Here is a 22239-nt window from a genome sequence, read left to right as displayed (position 1 = left end):
TAAGCATTTTATGCTGCTGTATCATTATCTGGTATGGAAACTGTTCTGCATCAGATCGCAACATCCTGCAGCAGGTGTTGAGATCATTAGGGTTTCGCTTCCCACCATTATGGGTATTTACCACACCCGCTGTCTCCAGAAGGCTACCAGCATTGTCAGGGATGGCACACACCCTGCACACAATCTCTTTACCCTCCTGCTATCCGGTAAAAGATACCGCAGCATTCCGGCATTGACTTCCAGAATGTGTAACAGCTTTTTTCCACAAGCCATCAGGCATCTCAACTCCGAAGGTTCTTGTACTGAAAACAAACTCTTTGTTTTCAGTACAAGAACCTCCTAGTGAACATTCTTTCTATTTTTATTGCACATTAGCCTGTGGGAGTTGAAGTTACACTACAACACATCTTTATTCTTCCACTTAGCGAAGGCCCTACCTGAAGTGTTAGAGTCACATGTAACCCATGCTCTAAACTCTAGCTGGACATTAACCTCGTTTGGTCTCCCTAGCCCAAGTTAGCATTACATTACATTGAATTTGACTGCATTGTATCACCATTTCAGGATGCCATTTGTAATAATGGCTGAATACTGGATAATCTGAAAAAATTGCCCTTCATGTTCTTCTAACCCCCCCCCCCTCTCTCTCTCTCTCTCTCTCTCTCTCTATCTAACTGGACTTAGCCAGAAACTTATTCTAAAAATCAGTAGTGTTTTTAAATTAAATTTCACCTGAATTAGAAATGGTTTGTTTGTTCACCTATCTGTTTTAATAAAAGGCCTTTTCCTTTATATGGAAAAGCAATTTAGTTTACGAGTTAGTATATTTAAGTACAGGGCTTCATTAATACACCATATATTGATTAAAAACAAACAGAAGACTTTTGAAAGATATCGAATGGTAATGAACCAATTACTTTGAATTCAAAGGATATAGAGGTGGGCAAAACAGTTCAGAACTGATTGTACCACAGGGACTGATAGTGATGGGGTTAACTTGTGTAGCTCTGTACCACATTGGAAACCTTCATCTGCCTACTGAATAATTAATGAATAGGACTAAGAAGAGAGTGTCTTCTTATTTATAAAGATGTCTGAGCCCTGGCTGTTATACTTACATATATGTTATATAGTATGGATTTGGGGAGTTTGACCTTCCCAACTCGTACAGGCCCCCCCCATGACCCAAAATGAGTTTATTAAAATGGGTATATAGGAATGGGACCTTTTATCCAGAATGCACAGGTTTTCTGTATAAGGGATCTTAAGTCTACAAAAACAAATAGTGTAAACATTAATTAAACCCAGTTGCCTCCAATAAGGATTAATTATATTTCAGCTGGGATAAAATACAAGGTACTGTTTTATTATAACAGAGATTATTTAAATTTGTTTTAATAATTTGATTAAAATGGAGTCTTTGGGAAGTGGTCATCCCATAATTCAGATCTTTCTGGAATACAGATCCGACACATAACCTTCTCCCCAACACAGTGTTGTGCAGTCAGCAAAGTCAGCCACTGGCACTGATATTTTAAACCAAGTATATAGGGACTTTTTTTTCTTTTTACAGTAGGGACAACACCCTCAGTCATAGTAGCCCCTGTACAATACCACTCCTGTTAATATCCATATGTACTAAATCATTATCTCTCAGTAAAGCTAACCACCTCTGCCTTATTTCTGCTTCACATATTTATAAGATAATTTACTCTCCATTATACATTAAATCCTTATCTTATACACCATTAAACAGGACAGAGCTGTGCCCAGGGCAAACGCTTTAGATCACTAAATGGTATTAAAATGTGAGCTCTGAAGTGTTGGTGTAATTAAATATATTACTTAGCATTTTATTTACGTCTATATCTGAGCAAACATTCCAGTCCAGTAAGTCCAGTAAGTAATTATAACCTACTTGACTTTACTATAAAAACTTAAGTGAAAGGGTGAGGTTTATAGTATAAGATGGCCTTGGGTAAAGGAATGGTGGATCTATCTCATCATACCATCATCAACTGGGATGTGGGTGATGGTTAATTAACTAGAAACCCTCTGAAGCTACACTTGCTGAAAATAAACTCAATTTTATCTGTGTAATCTACAATACTGCTGGAAACTTCCATCATCATAGATCTTATATCACCATAAATATTATCAGTATCGTTGCTGTCTATTGTCCATTGACCTTCTTGCTTCTCACTCATTGCTCTCTTATTATACTTATTATACAAATTTACTTATGGTGGAATATTGAGGGTTAATTAACCCTTGATATTCGACTGCCAAATTGAAATCCTTCGACTTCGAATATCTGCTTGGTAATATGATATATACCCTGCCCTAGTCAAGGTTTCTAGCCATGGCTTTCCCTTTGCCTGCTGGCCGTGTCCCTGCCCAGCTTTATTCTCTCAATTTTGTGCTTGTTTATTCATTCAGACCTAATACTTTGTTTCTAGCTAGCCCAGTCTTGAATTTAAACTTGTCATTTTAACCACTGTATTTCCTGACTCGTATGGCAGTTATGAGTCAGCTGGCCTCTTAATCTGTGACTAAAAAAGTCATTGTACAGATGTGTTGACATCTATGCAGCACCAGTGGGTATAACCTCAGTCTTCCCCTTTAAGCTGGAGTGCAGGAGGCCATGCAATTAATACCCAACTGCAGAGATTTCAGCATATCCTACACAGTATGATTTTCATCAGTATATCTATATAGAGGGAAATTTAAGAGAGTATTGCATGGGATTTGCCAATCCTCAAGCAGGAATTGTCTTGATTCCTACAGTAATTAGTGACTATATTACTGTATGCATAGAAGAGATAGTAAAAGATGGTGTAATTATTAAGGGGCACTGTGTTGTTTTTTATTTGTTTTAGGAGCTTTCTTATATTTCCTTTAACATTAAATGTATATATATATATATATATATATATATATATACAATATCAAAACAGGGGGGTTGTGGGAGCACTCTAAAGGCTTTAAAGTATATATATATAAGTATAATAAATGCTATTGCATATGTACCCAAATAGGGGTTATTTTGTTACAAAGTTATGATCATAAAATTGATAAGCCACCATACCACATCAAGGTAAACCCCGAATGGTGTTTGTTTTGGGAATATCTCTCCTTTAAAAGCCTGATTGCTGGCTGGGGAGGATTTAGCCCTCAGTGAAAAAACAGCGTTCAATGGACATTGATTACAGGTAATGCTAGAATGCACATATAAAATAAAACAAGTTAGGGACCGCCATTCGGGGTTTACCTTGACGTGGTATGGTGGCTTATCAATTTTATGATCATAACTTTGTAACAAAATAACCCCTATTTGGGTACATATGCAATAGCATTTATTATACTTATATATATATATATATATACTTTAAAGCCTTTAGAGTGCTCCCACAACCCCCCTGTTTTGATATATATATATATATATATATATATATATATATATATATATATATATATAAAACCACTTTATTCAAGTGCATTTTAGTTGCTTAAGGGGTGATGGACCTTGGCCTTAGTCTCCCTGCAGGCACAGCAGTTTCATCTCAACTCTTTCTTTTCAAATTCAGACTTCAAGGGCGCTCAGCACATGTTGTTGTTTGATCTCTGCTACCCCCGAGAGAGAGATGTGCCTGATACACTATACAGAATTATAGCGGTTGATTTTTGAACATAGTATTCATGTCCATATCCAGCTTCCTGATTGGCGCTAATACCTTGATTGTGTAGTCCATTCCCTGTATCCCTTCACAGTCTAAATTGCTTGGTGTGTGAGGTGTTAAAACTTCTCAAACAAACATTTCATATATTCAGTGGCTTCCAGCCCTCATTGAACTGCAGCTCTCAGCATCCATGGGCAGCCCTTAGTAACACTGGGAATTGTAACTTTACTATGACAGCCTGAAGGTTGCTTTCTTGCTACACAGCCGACAGTAATGATGTCTGGAAGAAAATAATTCATACTGTATGTGAAATATTAATTTTACATGTACCTCCCGCACCCAGCAGGGATCTGGTGTGAGGTCTCTTTTTCTGTTGATCAATAGTAATGCATGTGTAAGTGTAATAAATGCTTTTGTTTCTGAATGCGTGTATCCCCACACAGCACTGTAGGAATGTGGAGAGCACAGTTCTGTCTGATTGTCACTGTGCTTGGGTAGATATCAGTTTATAGGATTATCACTGATGCCAGTCATATCCATCAGTGCAAGCTTTGTGGGGACTTTGGCTATTCGGTAAGCATCTTGGGAATTTCAGGAACCAAACCAGAGCAGTGCCCGGGTGATACAACTATTAAACAGGGATTGTTTCCTGACCACTATGCATCCTTATCTTCTCAGATCCTTCATTCTCACATTAGTCTTTTTCCAGGCTGCTCATAAGAGAGTTGAAGTGATTTAAATCCCTAGCTAAGTAAGATTGTTATAGTATTTGCTATTTTTTGGGGGCGGGCGTAGCCGCCCGGGTGCCTAGGGTGCCCTGTCAGCTTGGCCCGGCCCTGGTATCAGAACCCAGTCGGACTGTGGCACCTCCTCTGTCCATGCACCTAGTCACAGTGGTAAAGTCACCGCCAAAAACGACCAACTGGGCTGTAAAAGGAAAGGGTTTAATCCTGCTAAAAAGGTCCTTCTTCGTCCTGTTTCACTGAGGACCATAAATATGAATCAAAGGAACATCTTGCCCGTTCAGCAGGATGTCAAGGACCATGCAAGGACCCATTTCTACTTCAATCACCGATCTTAAAAAGGACCACCACTCCACCTTAAGGTTCAGCTGCAGGAGACCAACAGGAGGGACTGTGACCATTCCTTTTTTGTTTTATGCATATTAGCCAGGTGACATAGCCTGGTCTCTTGCAAAAATAAAAATTTTGCCTCAATTTGGAAGAATGATTGTTATGATTTGTTCATAAGTATGATTATTTCCCTGCTCAGCAGTTAGGGACCATCTGACAATTCCTATCCACAGCAGTAAATGAAGGGAGAATTTCACTGCATACAGTCAGGTTTCTTTTTCATTAAAGAAAGTAAAAATGGGATTTTATTTTTTTTGCTTTTACATGTCCTTTAAACACTGGAGCATTAAAAAGGTCACAAGGTGGCACTGTGAATATTGTTAATGTATGATTACAATGATCTATGCTGTTGTATTTCTGCACTCTGTTATTTCTGTTTCCTTTTTGTGTCTCCACTATATAGTCCTTGATCTTCCACACTGTTAAATGTGCTCTGTATTATCCCTGAGTGATTCACAAGTAAATCCTTTCTCAAGTTGCTGTGCTGAGTGTTCCCTGCATGATCATCATACAGACCACCTCTGCCAACAGAAACCTCATCTCAAACTCCACCCGCTCCGCCCAACATGGGGGCCCAAACCTATTTTCCACAAGGGGCACAGTCACTCTCCAAGGTAAACTTCCCCTCAGACTTACTAGGCTTTATTTTACCCATCTTTTTCCTACCCCTCTTAGGTTTACCCACCGTAGACTAGCCCTCTTCCCTCCGATCACTTTGGTTAGGGTGAGAGGATGAGGATGTGTGTGGGGGGGGAGAGGATGAGCAAAGGGGAGAGGGCAGGTGAGAAGAAGAGGGTGGGTAAGAGAGTGAGGGAGCAGTCAGAAGACTATCAGGGTTGGCTGACTGCCTAAAGGGAAATACCCTCCTATTTGAAGTTGGTCCATCCTTGGGATTCCCTGCTGCACCCTGAAGTATGGGAGGAGTGCAAGATGTAGCACCCGGGGGTTGCATAAACAGGTTTGACTATCTCTTCAATACACGCATTCTCAATACTTTGCCATGACATAGTACATTTACTATATGTATGGCCAAGTTCTCTGCAAAGATTTCACCGGATACTTTTCAGGTATCCCTTTGCCATATGCCCAAAGCCAAGGCAAACTTCAGTCTGTCACAGTCCATACTAAAGTGTCTGGCATTTCCAACACTGCCTTGGCTGGCCTGGGTAGAAACAGTAAACTCTGCATTTACCAATGTATGCGGATCTGGGCATATGTTGTGCGACATTCCCGATAGTACCTAGCTCAACCCAGGTCTGCCAACCCCCAGCCCAAACAGGGGCGATGCGCCAATGAGGCGACTCAAGAAACTCGCTTCAGGCAGCAGCGCCCCTCTAGATACCAGGGGAGGAAAAAATGCCAATCCTCGTACTTTAAGGGCTGAATTTCCAGTTTTCAAACTTTAGCTCTTCTAGCGCAGAGAGTGCAATTATGCTCTCTGCGCTAGCTTCCTAGCTCCTTCTGCCACCCTTGTGGATCCCCCCCCCCCGACGGGGAGGGGGGACAGCAGCAACAGCAAGCTGCCTCAGGCGGCGGAGGGGCCAGGATCGCCCCTGAGCCCAAATACCACATCCTTTTGTACCCCTTCTACAACCATACTATTTTTACTTTGTCCACAAGTATTATTACTTTCATGACCCAGGTCTAGACATCACAATGGTGTTTAAGACAACCCAATTACCCTCTGCCCCAGAAAGTTACAAGGTCCTGTAATCTGACAAAACTGATAGTGTAGTCTCTAAACACAGTATTGAGGATAAACATAAAAAGGTCTTCTGACAGGAACCCTAATTCAAGCACCTTATCAATAAAGGACCTTCCCTTAGGTGGGGGCCCTCACCTATCCATAGCAGGTTCACAACATTCCAGTGTCTAACAGCATCCAGTGAGAACCCCCCCATTACCCCACCATGAGAAGGAGGAATACTGCCAGTGGCAGCAAGCGGATAAAGAGGGTCTGTGCCCCCCCCCCACAGCTGAACCAACACAGGAGTTTATGACCCTTTTATGAATGATGGCCCCCAGATGTTACATTAGCAAAAGATCTCTGGACAGTGCCAGAAATTGAACTCTCACCCATCACAGAAGGAGGAACACCACAAGTAATAGCAGGGGGACTAAGATAGGCAGGGGGCCCCCAGCAGCTATACTTACACAAGTATTTACAGGACCCTTTACTGAATGATTGCTCCCAGATGTTACATGAGCAAGGGATCTCCGGGCAGCACCAGAAGTGGATCTTTCTTGCACCACAGAAACCCCCACACTCTCAATCACAGCAATCAAAAAAATAAAATAAAATTTCCTCTTGGACTGATCGATAAGCTGAAAGATATCCAAGGCTTCTGCCAATATCGGTTAGCTCATCTCCCACCATACACTCACTGAATATTGTACGAAAGTTCATTCTGTACAATAATATCAGTGTATGTATGGCCACCTTACGTATAGAAGCTAGGGAAGGCAGAAAGGGGCAGATCAGAGGTAGGCCAGGGGTGAATTGATTAGCCTTGGCTGGTATTTTACTGGTTAGACCGGCTGGGTGGCAACCCGAATGGGAGCATAAGCCAACAGGGCGTGCATACCAACACAAGTCATATCCAGGGCAAATAACATTTATACCTTATGGTTTTCTGCAGGGGAATGTGTGTTCATATTGGGTTCTTGCACTTTTTCACTTTGGACCTTGTTACCCCTTAGTAAATGAGTGCTCAGGTATGCCTTTGTCTCTGAAGCAATCTTTTTAAATCACAACCAGCATTGTCACTCACAGGGTAACACACAGAACGCCAAGCATTATTCGCAAGCCATTGCCTGACAAGCCTCATCTGAAAAAAAAGTCAAAATTCAAAAATACCTGCAGGATATCTCAAAAGCAGGGCAGGTAGAGTCTTTTTCCAATAGGAAACAAGTGGGTAGTACAGGTAATCGGGAGATAATATGACAATAATTTGCCATATTAAATATGTTTGTCTTTACTAGGCTGGTCCTAGCTATGGCCCTCTAGCTCTATCCTGTGTTCCTCCAGCTGGAGGCGAGAGTGGATAACATACAGTTATCAGGAAGGGTCTTGTGGAAGTTGTAGTCCAAAAACTGCTGGAGGGCTGCTGGTGTTCTTCATTGCGTGCTTATACTTGCATATACTTGCAGTTTAATGCTGAATACTGAATATAGACTACTGCCATGGTGCAAATCCCTTATCAGAAGGCAGTCATTGTGCGCCCAGACACTGCCCACAGTCGTGATCAGAGGAAAGAAATTTTTCTCCTTGCAAAGCTCAATCCAGTCCTCTATCGCTCAGATTAGATGCAGCAGCTCCAGCTCATCAGCTTTCATGCTTTGAATCTGCACAAAATAATAATTAGATCCCCCACCACCACCCCTACCCTTCTCACAAGCCTCTCCCAACCGCAGAGCCCTGGCGCCTATAGGCTGATGAGTTTCTCTGCCCTCCCCTTGCCCCTCCCTCACTATTCTCTGATCTGCACCCTCTCGGCAGAGACTCTATTCAAGCCACAGAAGCTGCAGAGTGCTTACTCTGTCCTGTCTTTGAATTTGCAACTCACTGACCGTGCAGGTCCCTTCCTAACCCCAAATACCTTAAAGCATCAGCTCTTTTCACCTTTATCAGCTCATCACACTTTCCATGTGACTGCCGGAGCTGCCCTTGGTGCTGAAAAATTTGGCAGTACCTTGACCTGTTGTGCTGCTGAATTCTCCAAACTTCCTTGGATGTTGGCGGAGGTTATGGGATGTGATATGATGGCATGCAGATGTTCTTGCTGCTGCAGGGTCCGGCATGTGGAATTGTGCTGATGGTGCAGAGGAGATGTAAAGAGGGCTTTGGAGTACACATGAATGTCGCCTTCATCTACCCAGGGCTGAGGAGGAAGACAAGGGATGCTGTTGATCCCCTCCAAAAAGAGTTTTTGGCACCAGGAGATGTTTCTGATCGGTCTTTTGATTGCTTTACGGGAATCCATGGCAGCCCCAACCCCTACAGCTGAGGATATAAATCGGGGAGTTGTAAGTGACCAATTGGGCAGTTGCTCTCAAATATATCAAGGCTATGTGTGTATGAAGAAGGGACCACCCAGGGATTACATAGTCCTCACCCCCTTCCTATGTTTCTAGAGAATAATCATTTTATGGTTTCATATTTGTTTTGTGGGGTTAAAGCTCATTGCGCTGTCTATAAATTGAGGCTGTTAACCCAGTAGATACTGAAGGTGAGTGTAATTAAAAACTGAACTTTTAGTATAACTGGAGCTATGAATGAGACAGGCTCTCTTATTTTATGCTTAACTGTGTTACTGCTAAGGGGTGAGAGGGCTGAGCAGTCCACTTCTATTCTGTAGCCAGGGAATCTCAATTAAAAGGGTTTGGGGAGGGGTAAATGAAACCTCAAGAAGACAGAGATCTATTGATCATAGCATGCAATGTGTTTATTTTACACATCTTTACACTACATTCTGGAAAGAAAAGGACACTGAGTTATGGAACACTGCCAGATGGGCTTTTTAACAGGCAACTAGGCAGCATCAGCAGAAAAAAAGGTTCTTTAATGAAAAATTGGTGATCCCTTTTAGACTATATATCATTATATAATGAAGTTAGGCTCACATTTACATGTTTCCTTTTCCTTTGTTGATGAAATAATTAGCCATTATGTGAAGGGGCAGTGAGGGATGCAGGATTGGGCATGTCACAGCTCCAAAAGTGGGCACCATTTTGGGAGGTGCTTGGTATCTGTATAGTTATGGGTGTGCAGCTGAGATTTTTCAACCTATTCAGAGTCTCGAAGTCTTGATATCGACTGTAGCACTATTATATAAGGAGTGTGCTGTAGTTGCTGGTAATATCAACAGGTGTAAAATCTTTTACAAGGACCTAATAAAAGAATATTTGCTTTTATTTGTTTTTCTTTATCATGCAACTACATTATTTTTAATTAGGATTCTATCTAGGGCTTGATTTGTAAATAAGACAGTCCTTCAGGGGGGGGGACTATGGATTCATTGGTATGTATAGGATCACCGAGCCAGAGTTGACACAGGCTTGCCCTTTTGCCTTATGTTATTAACTTGTAATTAATCTACAGCAATTGCCTGAGACAGATTTATTCACCACTTGTGTTTTGACACTTAAAAGCCAAAGTATCTTCAGTAACAATTGCCTCTATGCTCGTCTTTCTGATAATAGCTTTATTATACGGTCAAGTGTGAAAGGGCTGCTTGATCTATAACCGTGTTCATTCTAAATCTCAGTCTCTCTGCTTCATTTCTTCCTGTGGAATAATTTGGAAAGTCAACAGAAAGTGCATGGTGTTGACAACCTAGTTAGCACTCTGCAAACTCATTGGGAGCTGTTGCCTTATTATAACATACGTATACTATACTGTTTATATAAATACTCACCAGGTTGTGCACTTGTACAACCAAGATCTTGAATTACTGTATGTTTAAAGAGTGCTTCTAATGGCAATACACGTCTAGTGGGTACTTGTTTGTTAATTAAAAGTTTCACTTATCCCATTAATCCTCCTTCAACCCACTTACACTATAATCCGTTACTTTCTGCAAAGTGTTGTAAACACGGTGGTGCCATCCAATTCCGTTTCCTTTCCACACAGGCAAATTATTACATTACATTTATCATGTATAATAACTCAGTTTTAATACTAATATTTCATTGATTGGATGTAAATATGTGATACTGTAATATCCAGCGCAAGTCCTGGTTTGTTAATAGATGATTACCGTAAGTGAAAGTTTTATAAATGATTGAAATAAAATGGCAAGTTCTGGGTAGGCGATTAACAGTAAATTTTGTGTTCCTTGGGTAAAGAAGTATAATGTAGGTCATGCTAAATGGCCCCCACCATGGAGCCAAGTGCAGGGTATTGGCATACATTAATCTTTTGCTACCAACAAACAGCAATATGTTAGGATATCTTTTGCAAGCCCCTCTTGGGAAGAAAATAGCAGGCAGGTCGCAGCTGGGCCAGATCAGTAGCACAATAAATCTGACTCTGAATAATGTCTCTGGCACACCTTTATAGCCACACGCTGCTAAAAACACCTGCCCTACTGTGACTTCTGCCAACAGAAACTGAGAGCAAGGTGGTAAATATATTCCATCCTCCTTACCTCCTTACTGTTTCTTATGGTGTCATGGAATCATCCTGACACTGATATCAATGGCATGCAGAGCATATGTGATGTTCCTTTATGTCTCATGACAGTGCTGTACCTGTGGATGTCAGCAGAAGAGATTTACATCTTAGTAACCAGGGGGGACAGGGTATGAATAGTCACTTTCTTCTTATCTTAAACAGAAAACAGATATTTTTCCTCTATGGTCTAGATAATGCTGCATTTATCGCTGGAGAGTGTTTCAGTACTCAGTAATGTTGATCTCTGGGGGAAATAACATTATATCTTATGGATATCGATGAGGGAATGTGTGTTCATAATCATTTAATACCAAACACCTATAGAATTTGTGTGCTGTATGGCTGATTACCAGTGCTACATGGCATTATGGAAACAAATGCAGTCTACAGTCTTGCTTCTTATCTGATTAGTAATCTTGTTAAGTGTAAAATTATTTTCAAGCTGCTGTGTGCAAGGCAACTGGACTTCATGTTTTCTACTTTTGTGGGACAGATGGAAAACTGTTGGAAACTGTTTTCTCAATAATGTGCAGTGCCATATGTTAAAATAATAAAGTGAATTTAAAGTAGCGTTGTTACTGTAGAGTTAGCAATGCAGAGGAAGGCATGCACGTGTCAGTTGCAGAACTGTGGGGGATGAACTGGAATCTGGCAAGAAGAAAAGAGTTTGTTCATGGCCAATGGCCATGAAGACTGACAGAGTATTTGCTGCCTACTGTACCACATTGGTCTCTAGGGAAAGCTTATAGTCTGTCATGATTTTTAGGTCAATTTAGTAATGATTGTTGTTAAATTCTGTTGAATATGCACTATGAACTGGATTCCCTTTATTAACCTTTGGCATTTCCAGCCCCCCCCCCCCTACATGTTGAGGTATTTACCAGAGTTGGATGCAGAAAGAGTTTACCCAGGCATTCTCATGCTTGCTTTTGGTTGGCTACCATGGAAGCGGTGTCTTGTTTGCAGAAGTTGAATGTCCCTAGCAACAACTGTTACAAACCTGTGGCCAATAAATAATGATAGGTGTATATATACAACATATTTTTACTCATTCTGTTAGTGTTTAAGCCCGGCCTTGATGCATACAAATATGAGCTACATACAAGTATCACATGGTCTAGATCAGTGATCCCCAACCAGTAGCTCATGAGCATCATGTTGCTCCCCAACCCCTTGGATGTTGCTCCTAGTGACCTCAAAGCAGATGCTTATTTTTGAATTCCTGGCTTGGAGGGGGTTTTGGTTTAATAAAAACCAGGTGTACTGCCATAAAAAGCCTCCTGTAGGCTGACAGACCACAAAGGGGCTACCAAATAGCCAATCACAGCACTCATTTTGCACCATCCAGGAACATTTTTCATGCTTGCATTGCTCCCCAACCTTTTTTACATCTGAATGAATAAAAAAGCTTGGGGACCCCCGGTCTAGAATCTCAAACCTCAGTGATTACCAAACCAACACAATAATTTGTGATTCATAATACCCATATGGAGCCATCCAGCTCTTGTACCATTCCAAGGAATGTGATATACTCATCGCAGAGTGGAAGGTTCTTTTTCCAACTGGGGAAAAAACTTAAATCTTGTTATCTTGCATTAATTATTGCAACATAAAGGCCAGTTTAATTTCCCATTGTGCCCATTTATGCAAATGTTGCAGAATTTTGATCATGCCCATAAGAATATGAATTCCCTGGCAGAAGTCAAATCATTAATGGAGAATCTGGCACTTGACTAAATTAAATAAAATAGGGTTTGGCAATTATATTAGATTTTAAATGCCTCCACATAAAAGTCAACGATGTTATTATTATGTATTCTGGCTCCAGGCATTTAGTAGGGATTTCAATGTAAATAGCAGCTTCTAATGCTAACATAATTAAGTGTTCACAATGAATTGTTTTGCTAGTAAAGGCATAATGTAGTCAGTTACTCAGCCCTGATAATAGAAACTGTTCAGTCTGCTTTCTTGTCATTAAAATAAGTCACACTGCGAAGCTGCATATTGAACAGTATAGACTGTAAGCTCAGTGCAACTCTCACTGGGAATTCAGGGACATTTAAAACATAAAAATCAAGGGTGCATGGGTCATTTACAGCTGAGAAATCAGAAGTATGATGTTACTGTCTCTTTGAAGAATATGGGTTTGATATTTCTCAATTGGGCCCATTATACAGCAATCTGCAATCTAACATACTGTGCTTTAGTGGAATTACTGTGGAGACTTGAGTTAAATGGCTCCAGATAATGTGGCTCTGCTTTTAGCGACGGCTGAAAAAGCGAATGAGCGAACTGTTAGAATGGAGAGGTTCCAGCTCTGTTGCCAAAGGATTCCGAGTGGAAGGGTACACACCGCATGTTGTTGCAGTTTCATTATCACCATGCTTCTTGGATAATACGAGATAGCAGCATGTGTTTACTTGGAATGGAATGCTGTAAATACCCATCTGAATGCTGAAGAAAATGAGTTAGAATTCTGTTTAGTATTCCTCAAGCTTTGTGGTACAACAGGGAACCACAGACACAAGGGTCTCCACTCACTTTCACTAAATGGAAATGACTGATGCAGCATCTGTTCAGGACATGAATCAGAGGGGTATGTGTGTTACTTACTGGAAGTGTAAAGTTCAGATTACTCAGTCCATAGTGCTATTAGCATTATAGTTAGTATGGGCAACATGCAGCCTGGCATATGTTGTTTAACTACAACCTACTCCACCTCCCACCTCAGCTCTAGACCGTCAGGGTACTGGTTGCCTCAAGTTGTCAATCCTTGGACTATAGAGTGATATAATTATAATTCTTGGAATAAATCCGCAAGAGCTGCACTGTTTGTTAAATTAAATGCAATGGCTGAATACTGGGCTAAAATAATGTTACACACGAAACAGTTCTTCATTTACAGACCATCTCCCTTTTAACTGCTGTAAAGCTTGGTTGTAATGGCTGATTCACCTTGCAGTTTTACCCTTAAACTGATACTATCTTAGGTTGTCCACAAATGTTCTTATTTTCTCCCATAGCCCTCCTGTTGTGTTATAGTGCTCTTTAGCAAGGCATGGTCTTACATTATCTGTTGTGTGCTCAGCTGGGAACAGAATAAAAACAATGTTTTACTGGTGTAGCCACAGCAAGGATGAATACCTAGCTATTACAGTATCATAAAACAATGGCACTGTAGGTATTCCCCTGTACTACTCACTCTCTGCAGGAAACCATAGACTGACAGTTTCAATTGGCTTCTTGTTTAAAGGGGAACTATCAAGAAAATGAAAATGTAATATAAGTGTAGGGACCCATAAGTGTAATGGCCCTTATGGCTTCATTCCCTTGCCAGTGCCTCCTTTCCACTGTTGCTGGGTTAAACCCCATGCAACATATTATACATTATTTGCATACATATTCTATTGGTTCTAGGTAGTGACCACTTTCTGCAGTGCTGTAACAAAGTTCTTTGCAAGGTGGGGCATTTTCTCTTTGGCCTGCAGCAGTCGACCTGGGCAGTTGTTTCACCGAGCCTTGAGTCAAAAAGACCCCACAAGTGTCGGGGGTACCTCTGTACGGTTTTTGAAATAATCACGTTTATCTTCACTATTCCTCTCTCGGCTTTCTGTCTTCATTCAGGAGTTGGGTGTCAGATGAATGATCCAATATATGTTATAGGGGGGTTCCTTTTGCCTAGAAGATGTATCAGAGCTCACTCTTAAAATCACCAGACATCATGTCTCTCTACATGCAGAATTTGTGCAAGAGGCAGTTATTTTGTTAGATTTTGTTTGTACTGGGATCAGTTATTTGAGTGAGCTCTAATACATCTGCTAGGAAAGGAAGATATAAGATAAAATATAAGATATTTTGGATCATTCATCTGACACCCAACTGCTGCATGAAGAGAGAATGAAGAGAAACAGATTCCGAGAGAGGGATCGTGAACATAAACTTGATTATTTCAGAAACAATGCAGAATTTTTTCATTGAAAGTTTCTTACTTCAGTATGAGGAAGCTTATATTAAATTTTCATTTTCGCGATAGTTCCCCTTTAATGATTCATGATAATGTATATACAGTTCCAGTTTTTATTGTTTAGTATGGTTTATTCCCTTTTTTACTTTTGTCACGGGGGAATATTTTATATGTGCTACTTTTCTGACCAGTACACGTCCTCTAAACCTCCAGCAAATGATCCTTATTACAGTAAGTCTGTGATTAGATTAGCTCTTTTCAGGCTCATTTCCATTTGCTGTCATATATCTGCCATACTTGTCTCTATTAGACATATTGCCAAGTTATCTCTGCGAGCTACAGATTCATTAAAGAATGTTTATCATGCCGCAGAAGCTCTATTATAAAACAAGTATGGTTGCTCTGTCATATAACACAATTGGGCTTGTTTAAGCTGCTCAGTTTGATTTCACCCAAAATCACAGCCAGCCTCATAAAAAGAATAGGAGATGCAGATTATTGTATTATGTGCTTGTGTATTGTATTACATTGTTAGGGGCAGATTTACAAAGCTCGAGTGAAGGATTCGAATTAAAAAAACTTCGAATTTCGAAGTGTTTTTTTGGCTACTTCGACCATCGAATGGGCTAGTTCGACCTTCGACTACGACTTCGACTACGAATCGAACGATTCGAACTAAAAATCGTTCGACTATTCGACCATTCGATAATCGAAGTACTGTCTCTTTAAGAAAAACTTCGACCCCCTAGTTCGGCAGCTAAAAGCTACCGAACTCAATGTTAGCCTATGGGGAAGGTCAACATAGGCTTGCCTGTGTTTTTTTGATCGAAGGATATTCCTTCGATCGTTGTATTAAAATCCTTCGAATCGTTCGATTCGAAGGATTTAATCGTTCGATCGAACGAATAATCCTTCGATCGTGCGATCGTACGATTAGCGCTAAATCATTCGACTTCGATATTCGAAGTCGAACGATTTTAGTTCCTAGTCGAATATCGAGGGTTAATTAACCCTCGATATTCGACCCTTAGTAAATCTGCCCCTTAGTGTCAAAGCCTTTTTCTTTATTAGGTTAAAAATGCCAAAACTATCCACAAAAAACATTGTTTTTTGGACTTTTTTTTTTGATAAGGAATATGTTAGATCTGCCATCTCTGCTTGCTTCCAGGGAGCATTCTGCTGTAAGAATGCATTGCAAGTAAGCATGCCTCTTTCTCTGTCAGTGATGCTATAGAGCAGATTATTCAGAGCCGAAGATCACACAATCTCACATAAACAAAATGGCTTTGCAGCACTGTTCTATCTAGAGTATGGCCTCTGTCGTGGGATAATAGATTGGCATCTGCTGGGGATTGATTGCATCTTTGATGACATTTAAAAGGATTAAAGTTTCAAAGTTTTCCTCCAAGTAATTTATTTTGTGCATGTGCATGGCGTTGATGTATATGTCTAATATATGCAGAGCTTTGTAATTTAATAAACAGGAAAGATATGTCTCCATGGTGAAGCTGTCAATCTTTAAATAACAGCCAGCATCTTGACCTGGTTTATCTTTGGCATGGCATGTTCATTAGCTATGCAGTCACGCTTGCTTTGCTAGACCCCTGTGTCCATTGGGAAAAGGATGCTCTTTCCAAACAGGTGCCATATGTACTGGCTTGCTCTTTGTGTAATTAAATTCCGCTGTCAGGCTTAGTGATGTCTCCTGTAGGACTCCCTTCCAATGCAGGCAACACAGGCTGGAATTCTGCTGTTTCTCTCACAGCCAATGTTGATTACACATTTGTTGGAAACGTGTCTCTGGCACACAGTAAGGGCAAGACCTCGAGTTGAGTTTTGCCATCCACTATCTGCCAGAATACATACACTTTATAAACAGAAGGAGCTTGCACTGAAGGGATGGAACAATTACAAGTTGCTCTGGAATCTACAATGTGCTTTTTCTTGTGAATGTTCCAAAGGAACAAGAAAGCTTGACCACGATTAATGTTTTTATGTTCTCTATGTATATAGTGGCTTATTCCACAGTGTTTTACAGATATTACACATCATTCACACCAGTTCCTCTCCCAATAAACCTTAATAACTAAGATCCCTAGCAAGTTTCAAACACACTATGGACAGTTTTATCAGAAGCCAATTAACCTGCTTGTATGTTTTTGGGGTTTGGAAAGAAGATCAAAAACCCAGAATAAGACACATGAAGAGCATACAAACTCCTTGCAAATAGTGCCTGGAATTGAACAATGCAAATGCATGACCAGCATCAGAATGGGGGTAGCTGCCACCTCAAGGGCCCCACACCCCTACTTACCCCCAAGGCTGCCGCTCAATCCTGGAGTCCAACTAGTGACCCAGTAACCCCATTCTTCTCCTGTAAGTAACTGTACCCTTGCGGCCGCGGTTGGGGAGAGGTAATGGAGAGCACTAGACCAGCCAACGGGTGGGTTGCAGGAGCGGGTCTTGGTTGGCGTGGTTCACGAGGGCCAGGCCCACTGGGTTTTTTCCTGGTGTCCTTCTGGCCCAGCCCGACCCTCTGTATGACCCCCATTTAATTTACAGAAAACATCTATGAAAGGCTAATTATTCATGTTTTCAACACAATGAATAGTCTGTGATGGTACAGATAGTTATAAACACATAGACCTTTCTACTGATGGCTGATAATGCTGGTTCATTGAGCTGTATCAAGGCAATGCTTATAGGATCATAGAGCTGATGTTGTGGTCAGTGTCATTCTATGGGCAGGGTCCTCCTTTCTCTCTTTTCTTTAACACTTAATCTTGAATGTAAACCTGTTGTGTTATAATATATTGTATTGACTCTGTCTGTCTTTTTAATGTATTGTGCTACTATACATGCACACGTAGCGCTACATAAATAAAAATATATATTCTTTACATGAATAAAAATATATATACTTTATAATAATATATATTTTACAGTGACCTAGCTTGTGCAGTGCTTAAGAGGTTATAAAATAACACAGGGAACATTTTCACATATCAGCCATCAGCTTTTATTATTTTCACTGCACCAAACCAGTAAATGCTAACTGGCGATCGTTGCCATAGGTTACTGTAAATCATAGGTCACATATATTGTCCCCTGGAATATAAGAAGTTATTGTAATATTGCCCACTTATCTCTACTCATTGAGCCATGCTGTTTCAGCTGTTTGTGTTGTCGTCCGGAGGCGTTCCATTTGTTGCTGATGTGAATACCCAGCATTGCCCACATACCATTTTCTACAATATTTTGTGGAGGAACACACATAGTCTGCAATAAAAAAATAGGGTGGTGTCATGTTGCACTTTGTTGTGCTGAATGTAGTAGGGCTGATTGAAGAATCTGGTTTAATAGGAAAGGTTGTAAAAGAAACCTGTTGTTTTCTCTAACTATTAATACCTCTTAGGCTTAATGCGCATGCACGATATAAGTGCATAGAAATGCCAATGCAGCTACTGTGAGCTTGTATGCGCTTAAAGGGGTAGTTCATCTATAAATAAACTTTTACCACGATGTAAAGAGTGATATTCTAAGACAATTTGCTATTGGTCTTCATTTTCTATTATTTTAAGTGTTTCAATTATTTAGCTTTTTGTCCAGCAGCTCTCCAGTTGGAATCTCAGCAGCAATGTGGTTGCTAGGGTGCCATATACCATAGAAACTGGGCAATGTTTTAAATGGGAGACTGGAAGGTGAATAGGAAAGGACCCAAAGAGAAATACAAGTAATTAAAGTAGCAATAACTATAATATTGCAATCTCACAGACCAATAGTTTTATTGCTGCAGGGGTCAGTGACTTACTTTGTGTTCATTTAATCATCGTACTAGGTAGCTCTGCAGAATATGACTCCTTATGGGTAGTAATACTAATGAGCAGAATCGATTCTTTCGGTTCATATTGCAAAGAGTTTATGGGTTTGTACTTCAACAGCCACAGGCCCCACAGGTATCTAATGCTTTATACATGGACAAGAAAAGTTATTTAGCAAAGGTTGGCTGTGTTTATTGATTCACTGAGCTACTTGTCAGTAATACAAGAGAGAGAGCGATGAAATATGAGGCACTGAGTGCCTCGGCGTTATGACTTTAGTGAGAAGAAATGGCTAATGAATTGGATCCTGTTGTTCCGTTCAATCACATCACCTTCTTTACCGATAATGAAGTCAGAACGTCTTGTGACAACTTCTCAGAAGTCAGTGCTTTGGGAGTAAATAGTTTGCCACTTCTTAGATGATCATGAATCCGAGTGTTCACATAGACATCCCTACTTCTACTGAATGTTACTGAGACCTCCCGCATCCCACTCTTTCCTCTGCGTGACCTCATTAGTTTGCTCTTCCTGAACTCTTTCTTCGCCTTGGACAGCTGTATACAGAGGAATCTTTAATGGGGGTGGTGACGGGCTAAATGGTGATGAGGGTGGACTGTGGGTCACATCTCGGCATGGAAGCGCTTTGTGAAATTATGTATTTTTAGCGTTGGTTTTGGACTATTTATATGTTATATGGAGATGACTGCAGAACGAGAGACAAAGCTCTATTATGGCCTGCAGACATGGCACAAGAAAGCTTGTGGCTCATTAATTTTCCATTCACCCCGAGACCTTCGTATTTACTGTCCTATTTGTTCTTTCTAATTTGGCTTTTCCAGAATACTGCTGAAATGCACTCACTAAGCTGAAGGATATAGCCAATATGCGACACATTTGTGTGTATGTGTTAGTTTTACTAGTTCTAGACAAGTCAGGTCAAAAATGGGAAGTGTAAGTTGAAGAAATTCAGCTATTCTGGAATGGGGCATAACATGGGGACATATTGTATGGGATTATTGATATAAGCTCTTACTCCTGTTAGCAGATAATTGTGTATTAAATACCAAGAACATACCAACTATGGCCTTTCACCTCTTCTTGTACTATGTCTCCTTGCTTCAGCTGGTAAGAGAATTCTGGTAACTGTAGCCAACAACAGCTGGGAGGTTACAGACAGGACATTCTTGCTACACATACCATTCTGCTTTCCCTACATTACTGATTTTCTGACCTGTCATTGGGACACATCAGTGGGAACTTTCACACAGAAACAGATTGATTTCTGTTTCTGTGAGGATAACTTCAGATGGACAACAACCATTTGGTTTTTGTATTAGTAGACTGACAGTGTAGGGCAGAGACCAAAAAATAAAACTACACCAGGCAAACACAGGGATCACAGAATGTAAACTGGGAGTGGTCCTGGGGCAGATATGGTACCACAAGCTGATTTATTCTTTTCTATATATCACGTGAAAATGCTCAGACACAAATAATTCCTTGTTCTCTTACAGCCCAACAGCTTTGCACTGATAATTAAAAATAATACGCTCCTTAGAAATGTTTTATTAGCTCTTTAGTAAAAACAAAAAAAAAATTAAAAGCATGGCTGATATTTTTTAATAAATGTTGCCAGAGCTCCCTCTAGTGGATATTTACATTTTAAGATTTTTTTTTTCCACCAACCAGTTAAGATTGTATTCCCAGCACATCTGCCCTGAAGCCAGGAGCGTTTAGATTTCTCTTGGGAGTTGTCAGCTCTGCTCAGATTGTTAAGCAAGGAAAGCTCATTATATAATAAATAAGCCTTTGAATTATTATTGAAAGTTTCAAATAGGTTATTAGGTTGGAATCTTGAGAGTTTTAGGTGCAGATGCAATATAAAATGGAGATACTTGCACCACTAATGGGAGGAGAATAGTTTATGTCATCATTTTAGCATGATAAATGATTTTACCTTATTTGTAAAAGAAAACAAATCAATGAGCCAAAATCACTGGGTTGTGACAATTTGTTATGCATCCCTCATGGACTCTTCTTTAAAGAAACATATTGGGTTGCTCAAGAGAAAAGTACCCCTTAGGCTGGGAGCCTAAGTTAAAGATAAGAGCCACTGGGATATGCCTAACAAATTGTCACCCACCCGTAAATTTGCCTTTTGTTGTCCTTATTTCCATCCACAAATGTAAAAATTTACAGTAGACAATGATTTAGTTGTGTCATCTGCCTGTCACATCCAGTTGTCTAGTCATGCTGAGATTCTGTACATGCTGCTGCTTACAGATCCCCTGTCGGATGTACAGAAATATTGTCTGGTATGACAGTAACAGAATAAGGTACAAAACAAGAAAACAAGTGGAAGACATCAGAATGACATATTAAATCAGAGAAGCAAAATGTTTTGTGCACTTAAATTTTTTTTTATAAAAAACGAGTTGATGGGAACCTATAGAAGAAATGTAGAAGGCTTCCTTTAGTAATGTGATGCGTGTTATTGAAAATGGTTGGTACTGTTCCACTTCCCCACCCATTGCAAATAGAATGTGAATCAGATGAAAAGTGGAACTGGAACCTAACTACTAATTAGTAGCGAATTTTACGCTTTCGCAGACAGCGAATAAATTCTCAAAATTGCCACAAAAAAGTCCAAATATTTTTACGCCGGTGACAATTCCAACGCCGGAGACAATTCTAGGCGCCCATCGACTTTAATGGCAACAGAATTGTCGCCAGCAGCGGAATTGTTACTGGCGTCAAAAATATTTGGACGCCGGCGTCAAAATTTGCGTTTCGCAAATTCTTCACCGTTTCGCAAATTACACGGGAAATTCGTGAATTTTTTCAGAGAAACGCGAGAAATTTGCCCATCACTACTAACTACCAACTGTTCCCAGGGATAGTCCCATATTTCTACTCCCTCTCCCTGGACTTTTTTTTTGTTCATGAAAATGCCCCCTGTTTTTTTCTTACTGATTCTAAAATTGTTATTACCTGTTAAAATTGAAAATGAGAAAGATAAAAGTATTATGCTTTTTGCACTGGACTTACCGTACCAACCCAAATGGACAGCAATCAATTGAAGTAATAACCCATGTTTCTGAAGCTGCATTTAGAACATCTACATCCTTATTTAATTGTTTGGTCTGTTCTTTAGTGCCTGAGATATGTACAGTATATGTGCTCGAGCAAAGCTAAGTTCAGACATTGTCATAAAATATCAAAAGTACTTTTGAATTTGACATTATTTTTTTCAGGTTTTCAAGATAATAGCAATTTTTTAAACCACTAATACAGGTATGGGATTCTTTATTCAGAAACCCATTCTACAGAATGCTCCAAATTACAGGAAGGCCATCTCCCATCCAGTCCATTCTACGCAAATAATTCTGATTTTTAATATTGACTCCCTTTTCTCTGTAATAATAAAACGGCAGTGTGTACTTTATGGTAACTAAGCTGTATGAAT

General features: G+C 40.1%; 1 protein-coding gene across 2 annotated transcripts in view; it reads left to right on the top strand.

Moving 5' to 3' along the window:
* The first annotated feature begins 8310 nt into the window (after positions 1 to 8310).
* The window catches only part of mmp17.S (matrix metallopeptidase 17 S homeolog), a 75840-nt gene continuing 61911 nt past the window's right edge, over positions 8311 to 22239 (top strand). For both annotated transcript variants that reach the window (XM_018244170.2, XM_041580323.1), the window contains exon 1: positions 8311 to 8839. In XM_018244170.2, the coding sequence (XP_018099659.1) occupies positions 8714 to 8839 (126 nt within the window). In that variant the 5' untranslated portion in view covers positions 8311 to 8713. The remainder of the gene's footprint in view (positions 8840 to 22239) is intronic.

Source organism: Xenopus laevis, chromosome 1S (genome assembly GCF_017654675.1).
Source record: "Xenopus laevis strain J_2021 chromosome 1S, Xenopus_laevis_v10.1, whole genome shotgun sequence".
NCBI classification, from domain to species: Eukaryota; Metazoa; Chordata; class Amphibia; order Anura; family Pipidae; genus Xenopus; species Xenopus laevis.
The sequence above is the reverse complement of the archived record's forward strand: the minus strand, read 5'-3'. Positions and strand labels throughout refer to the sequence as shown.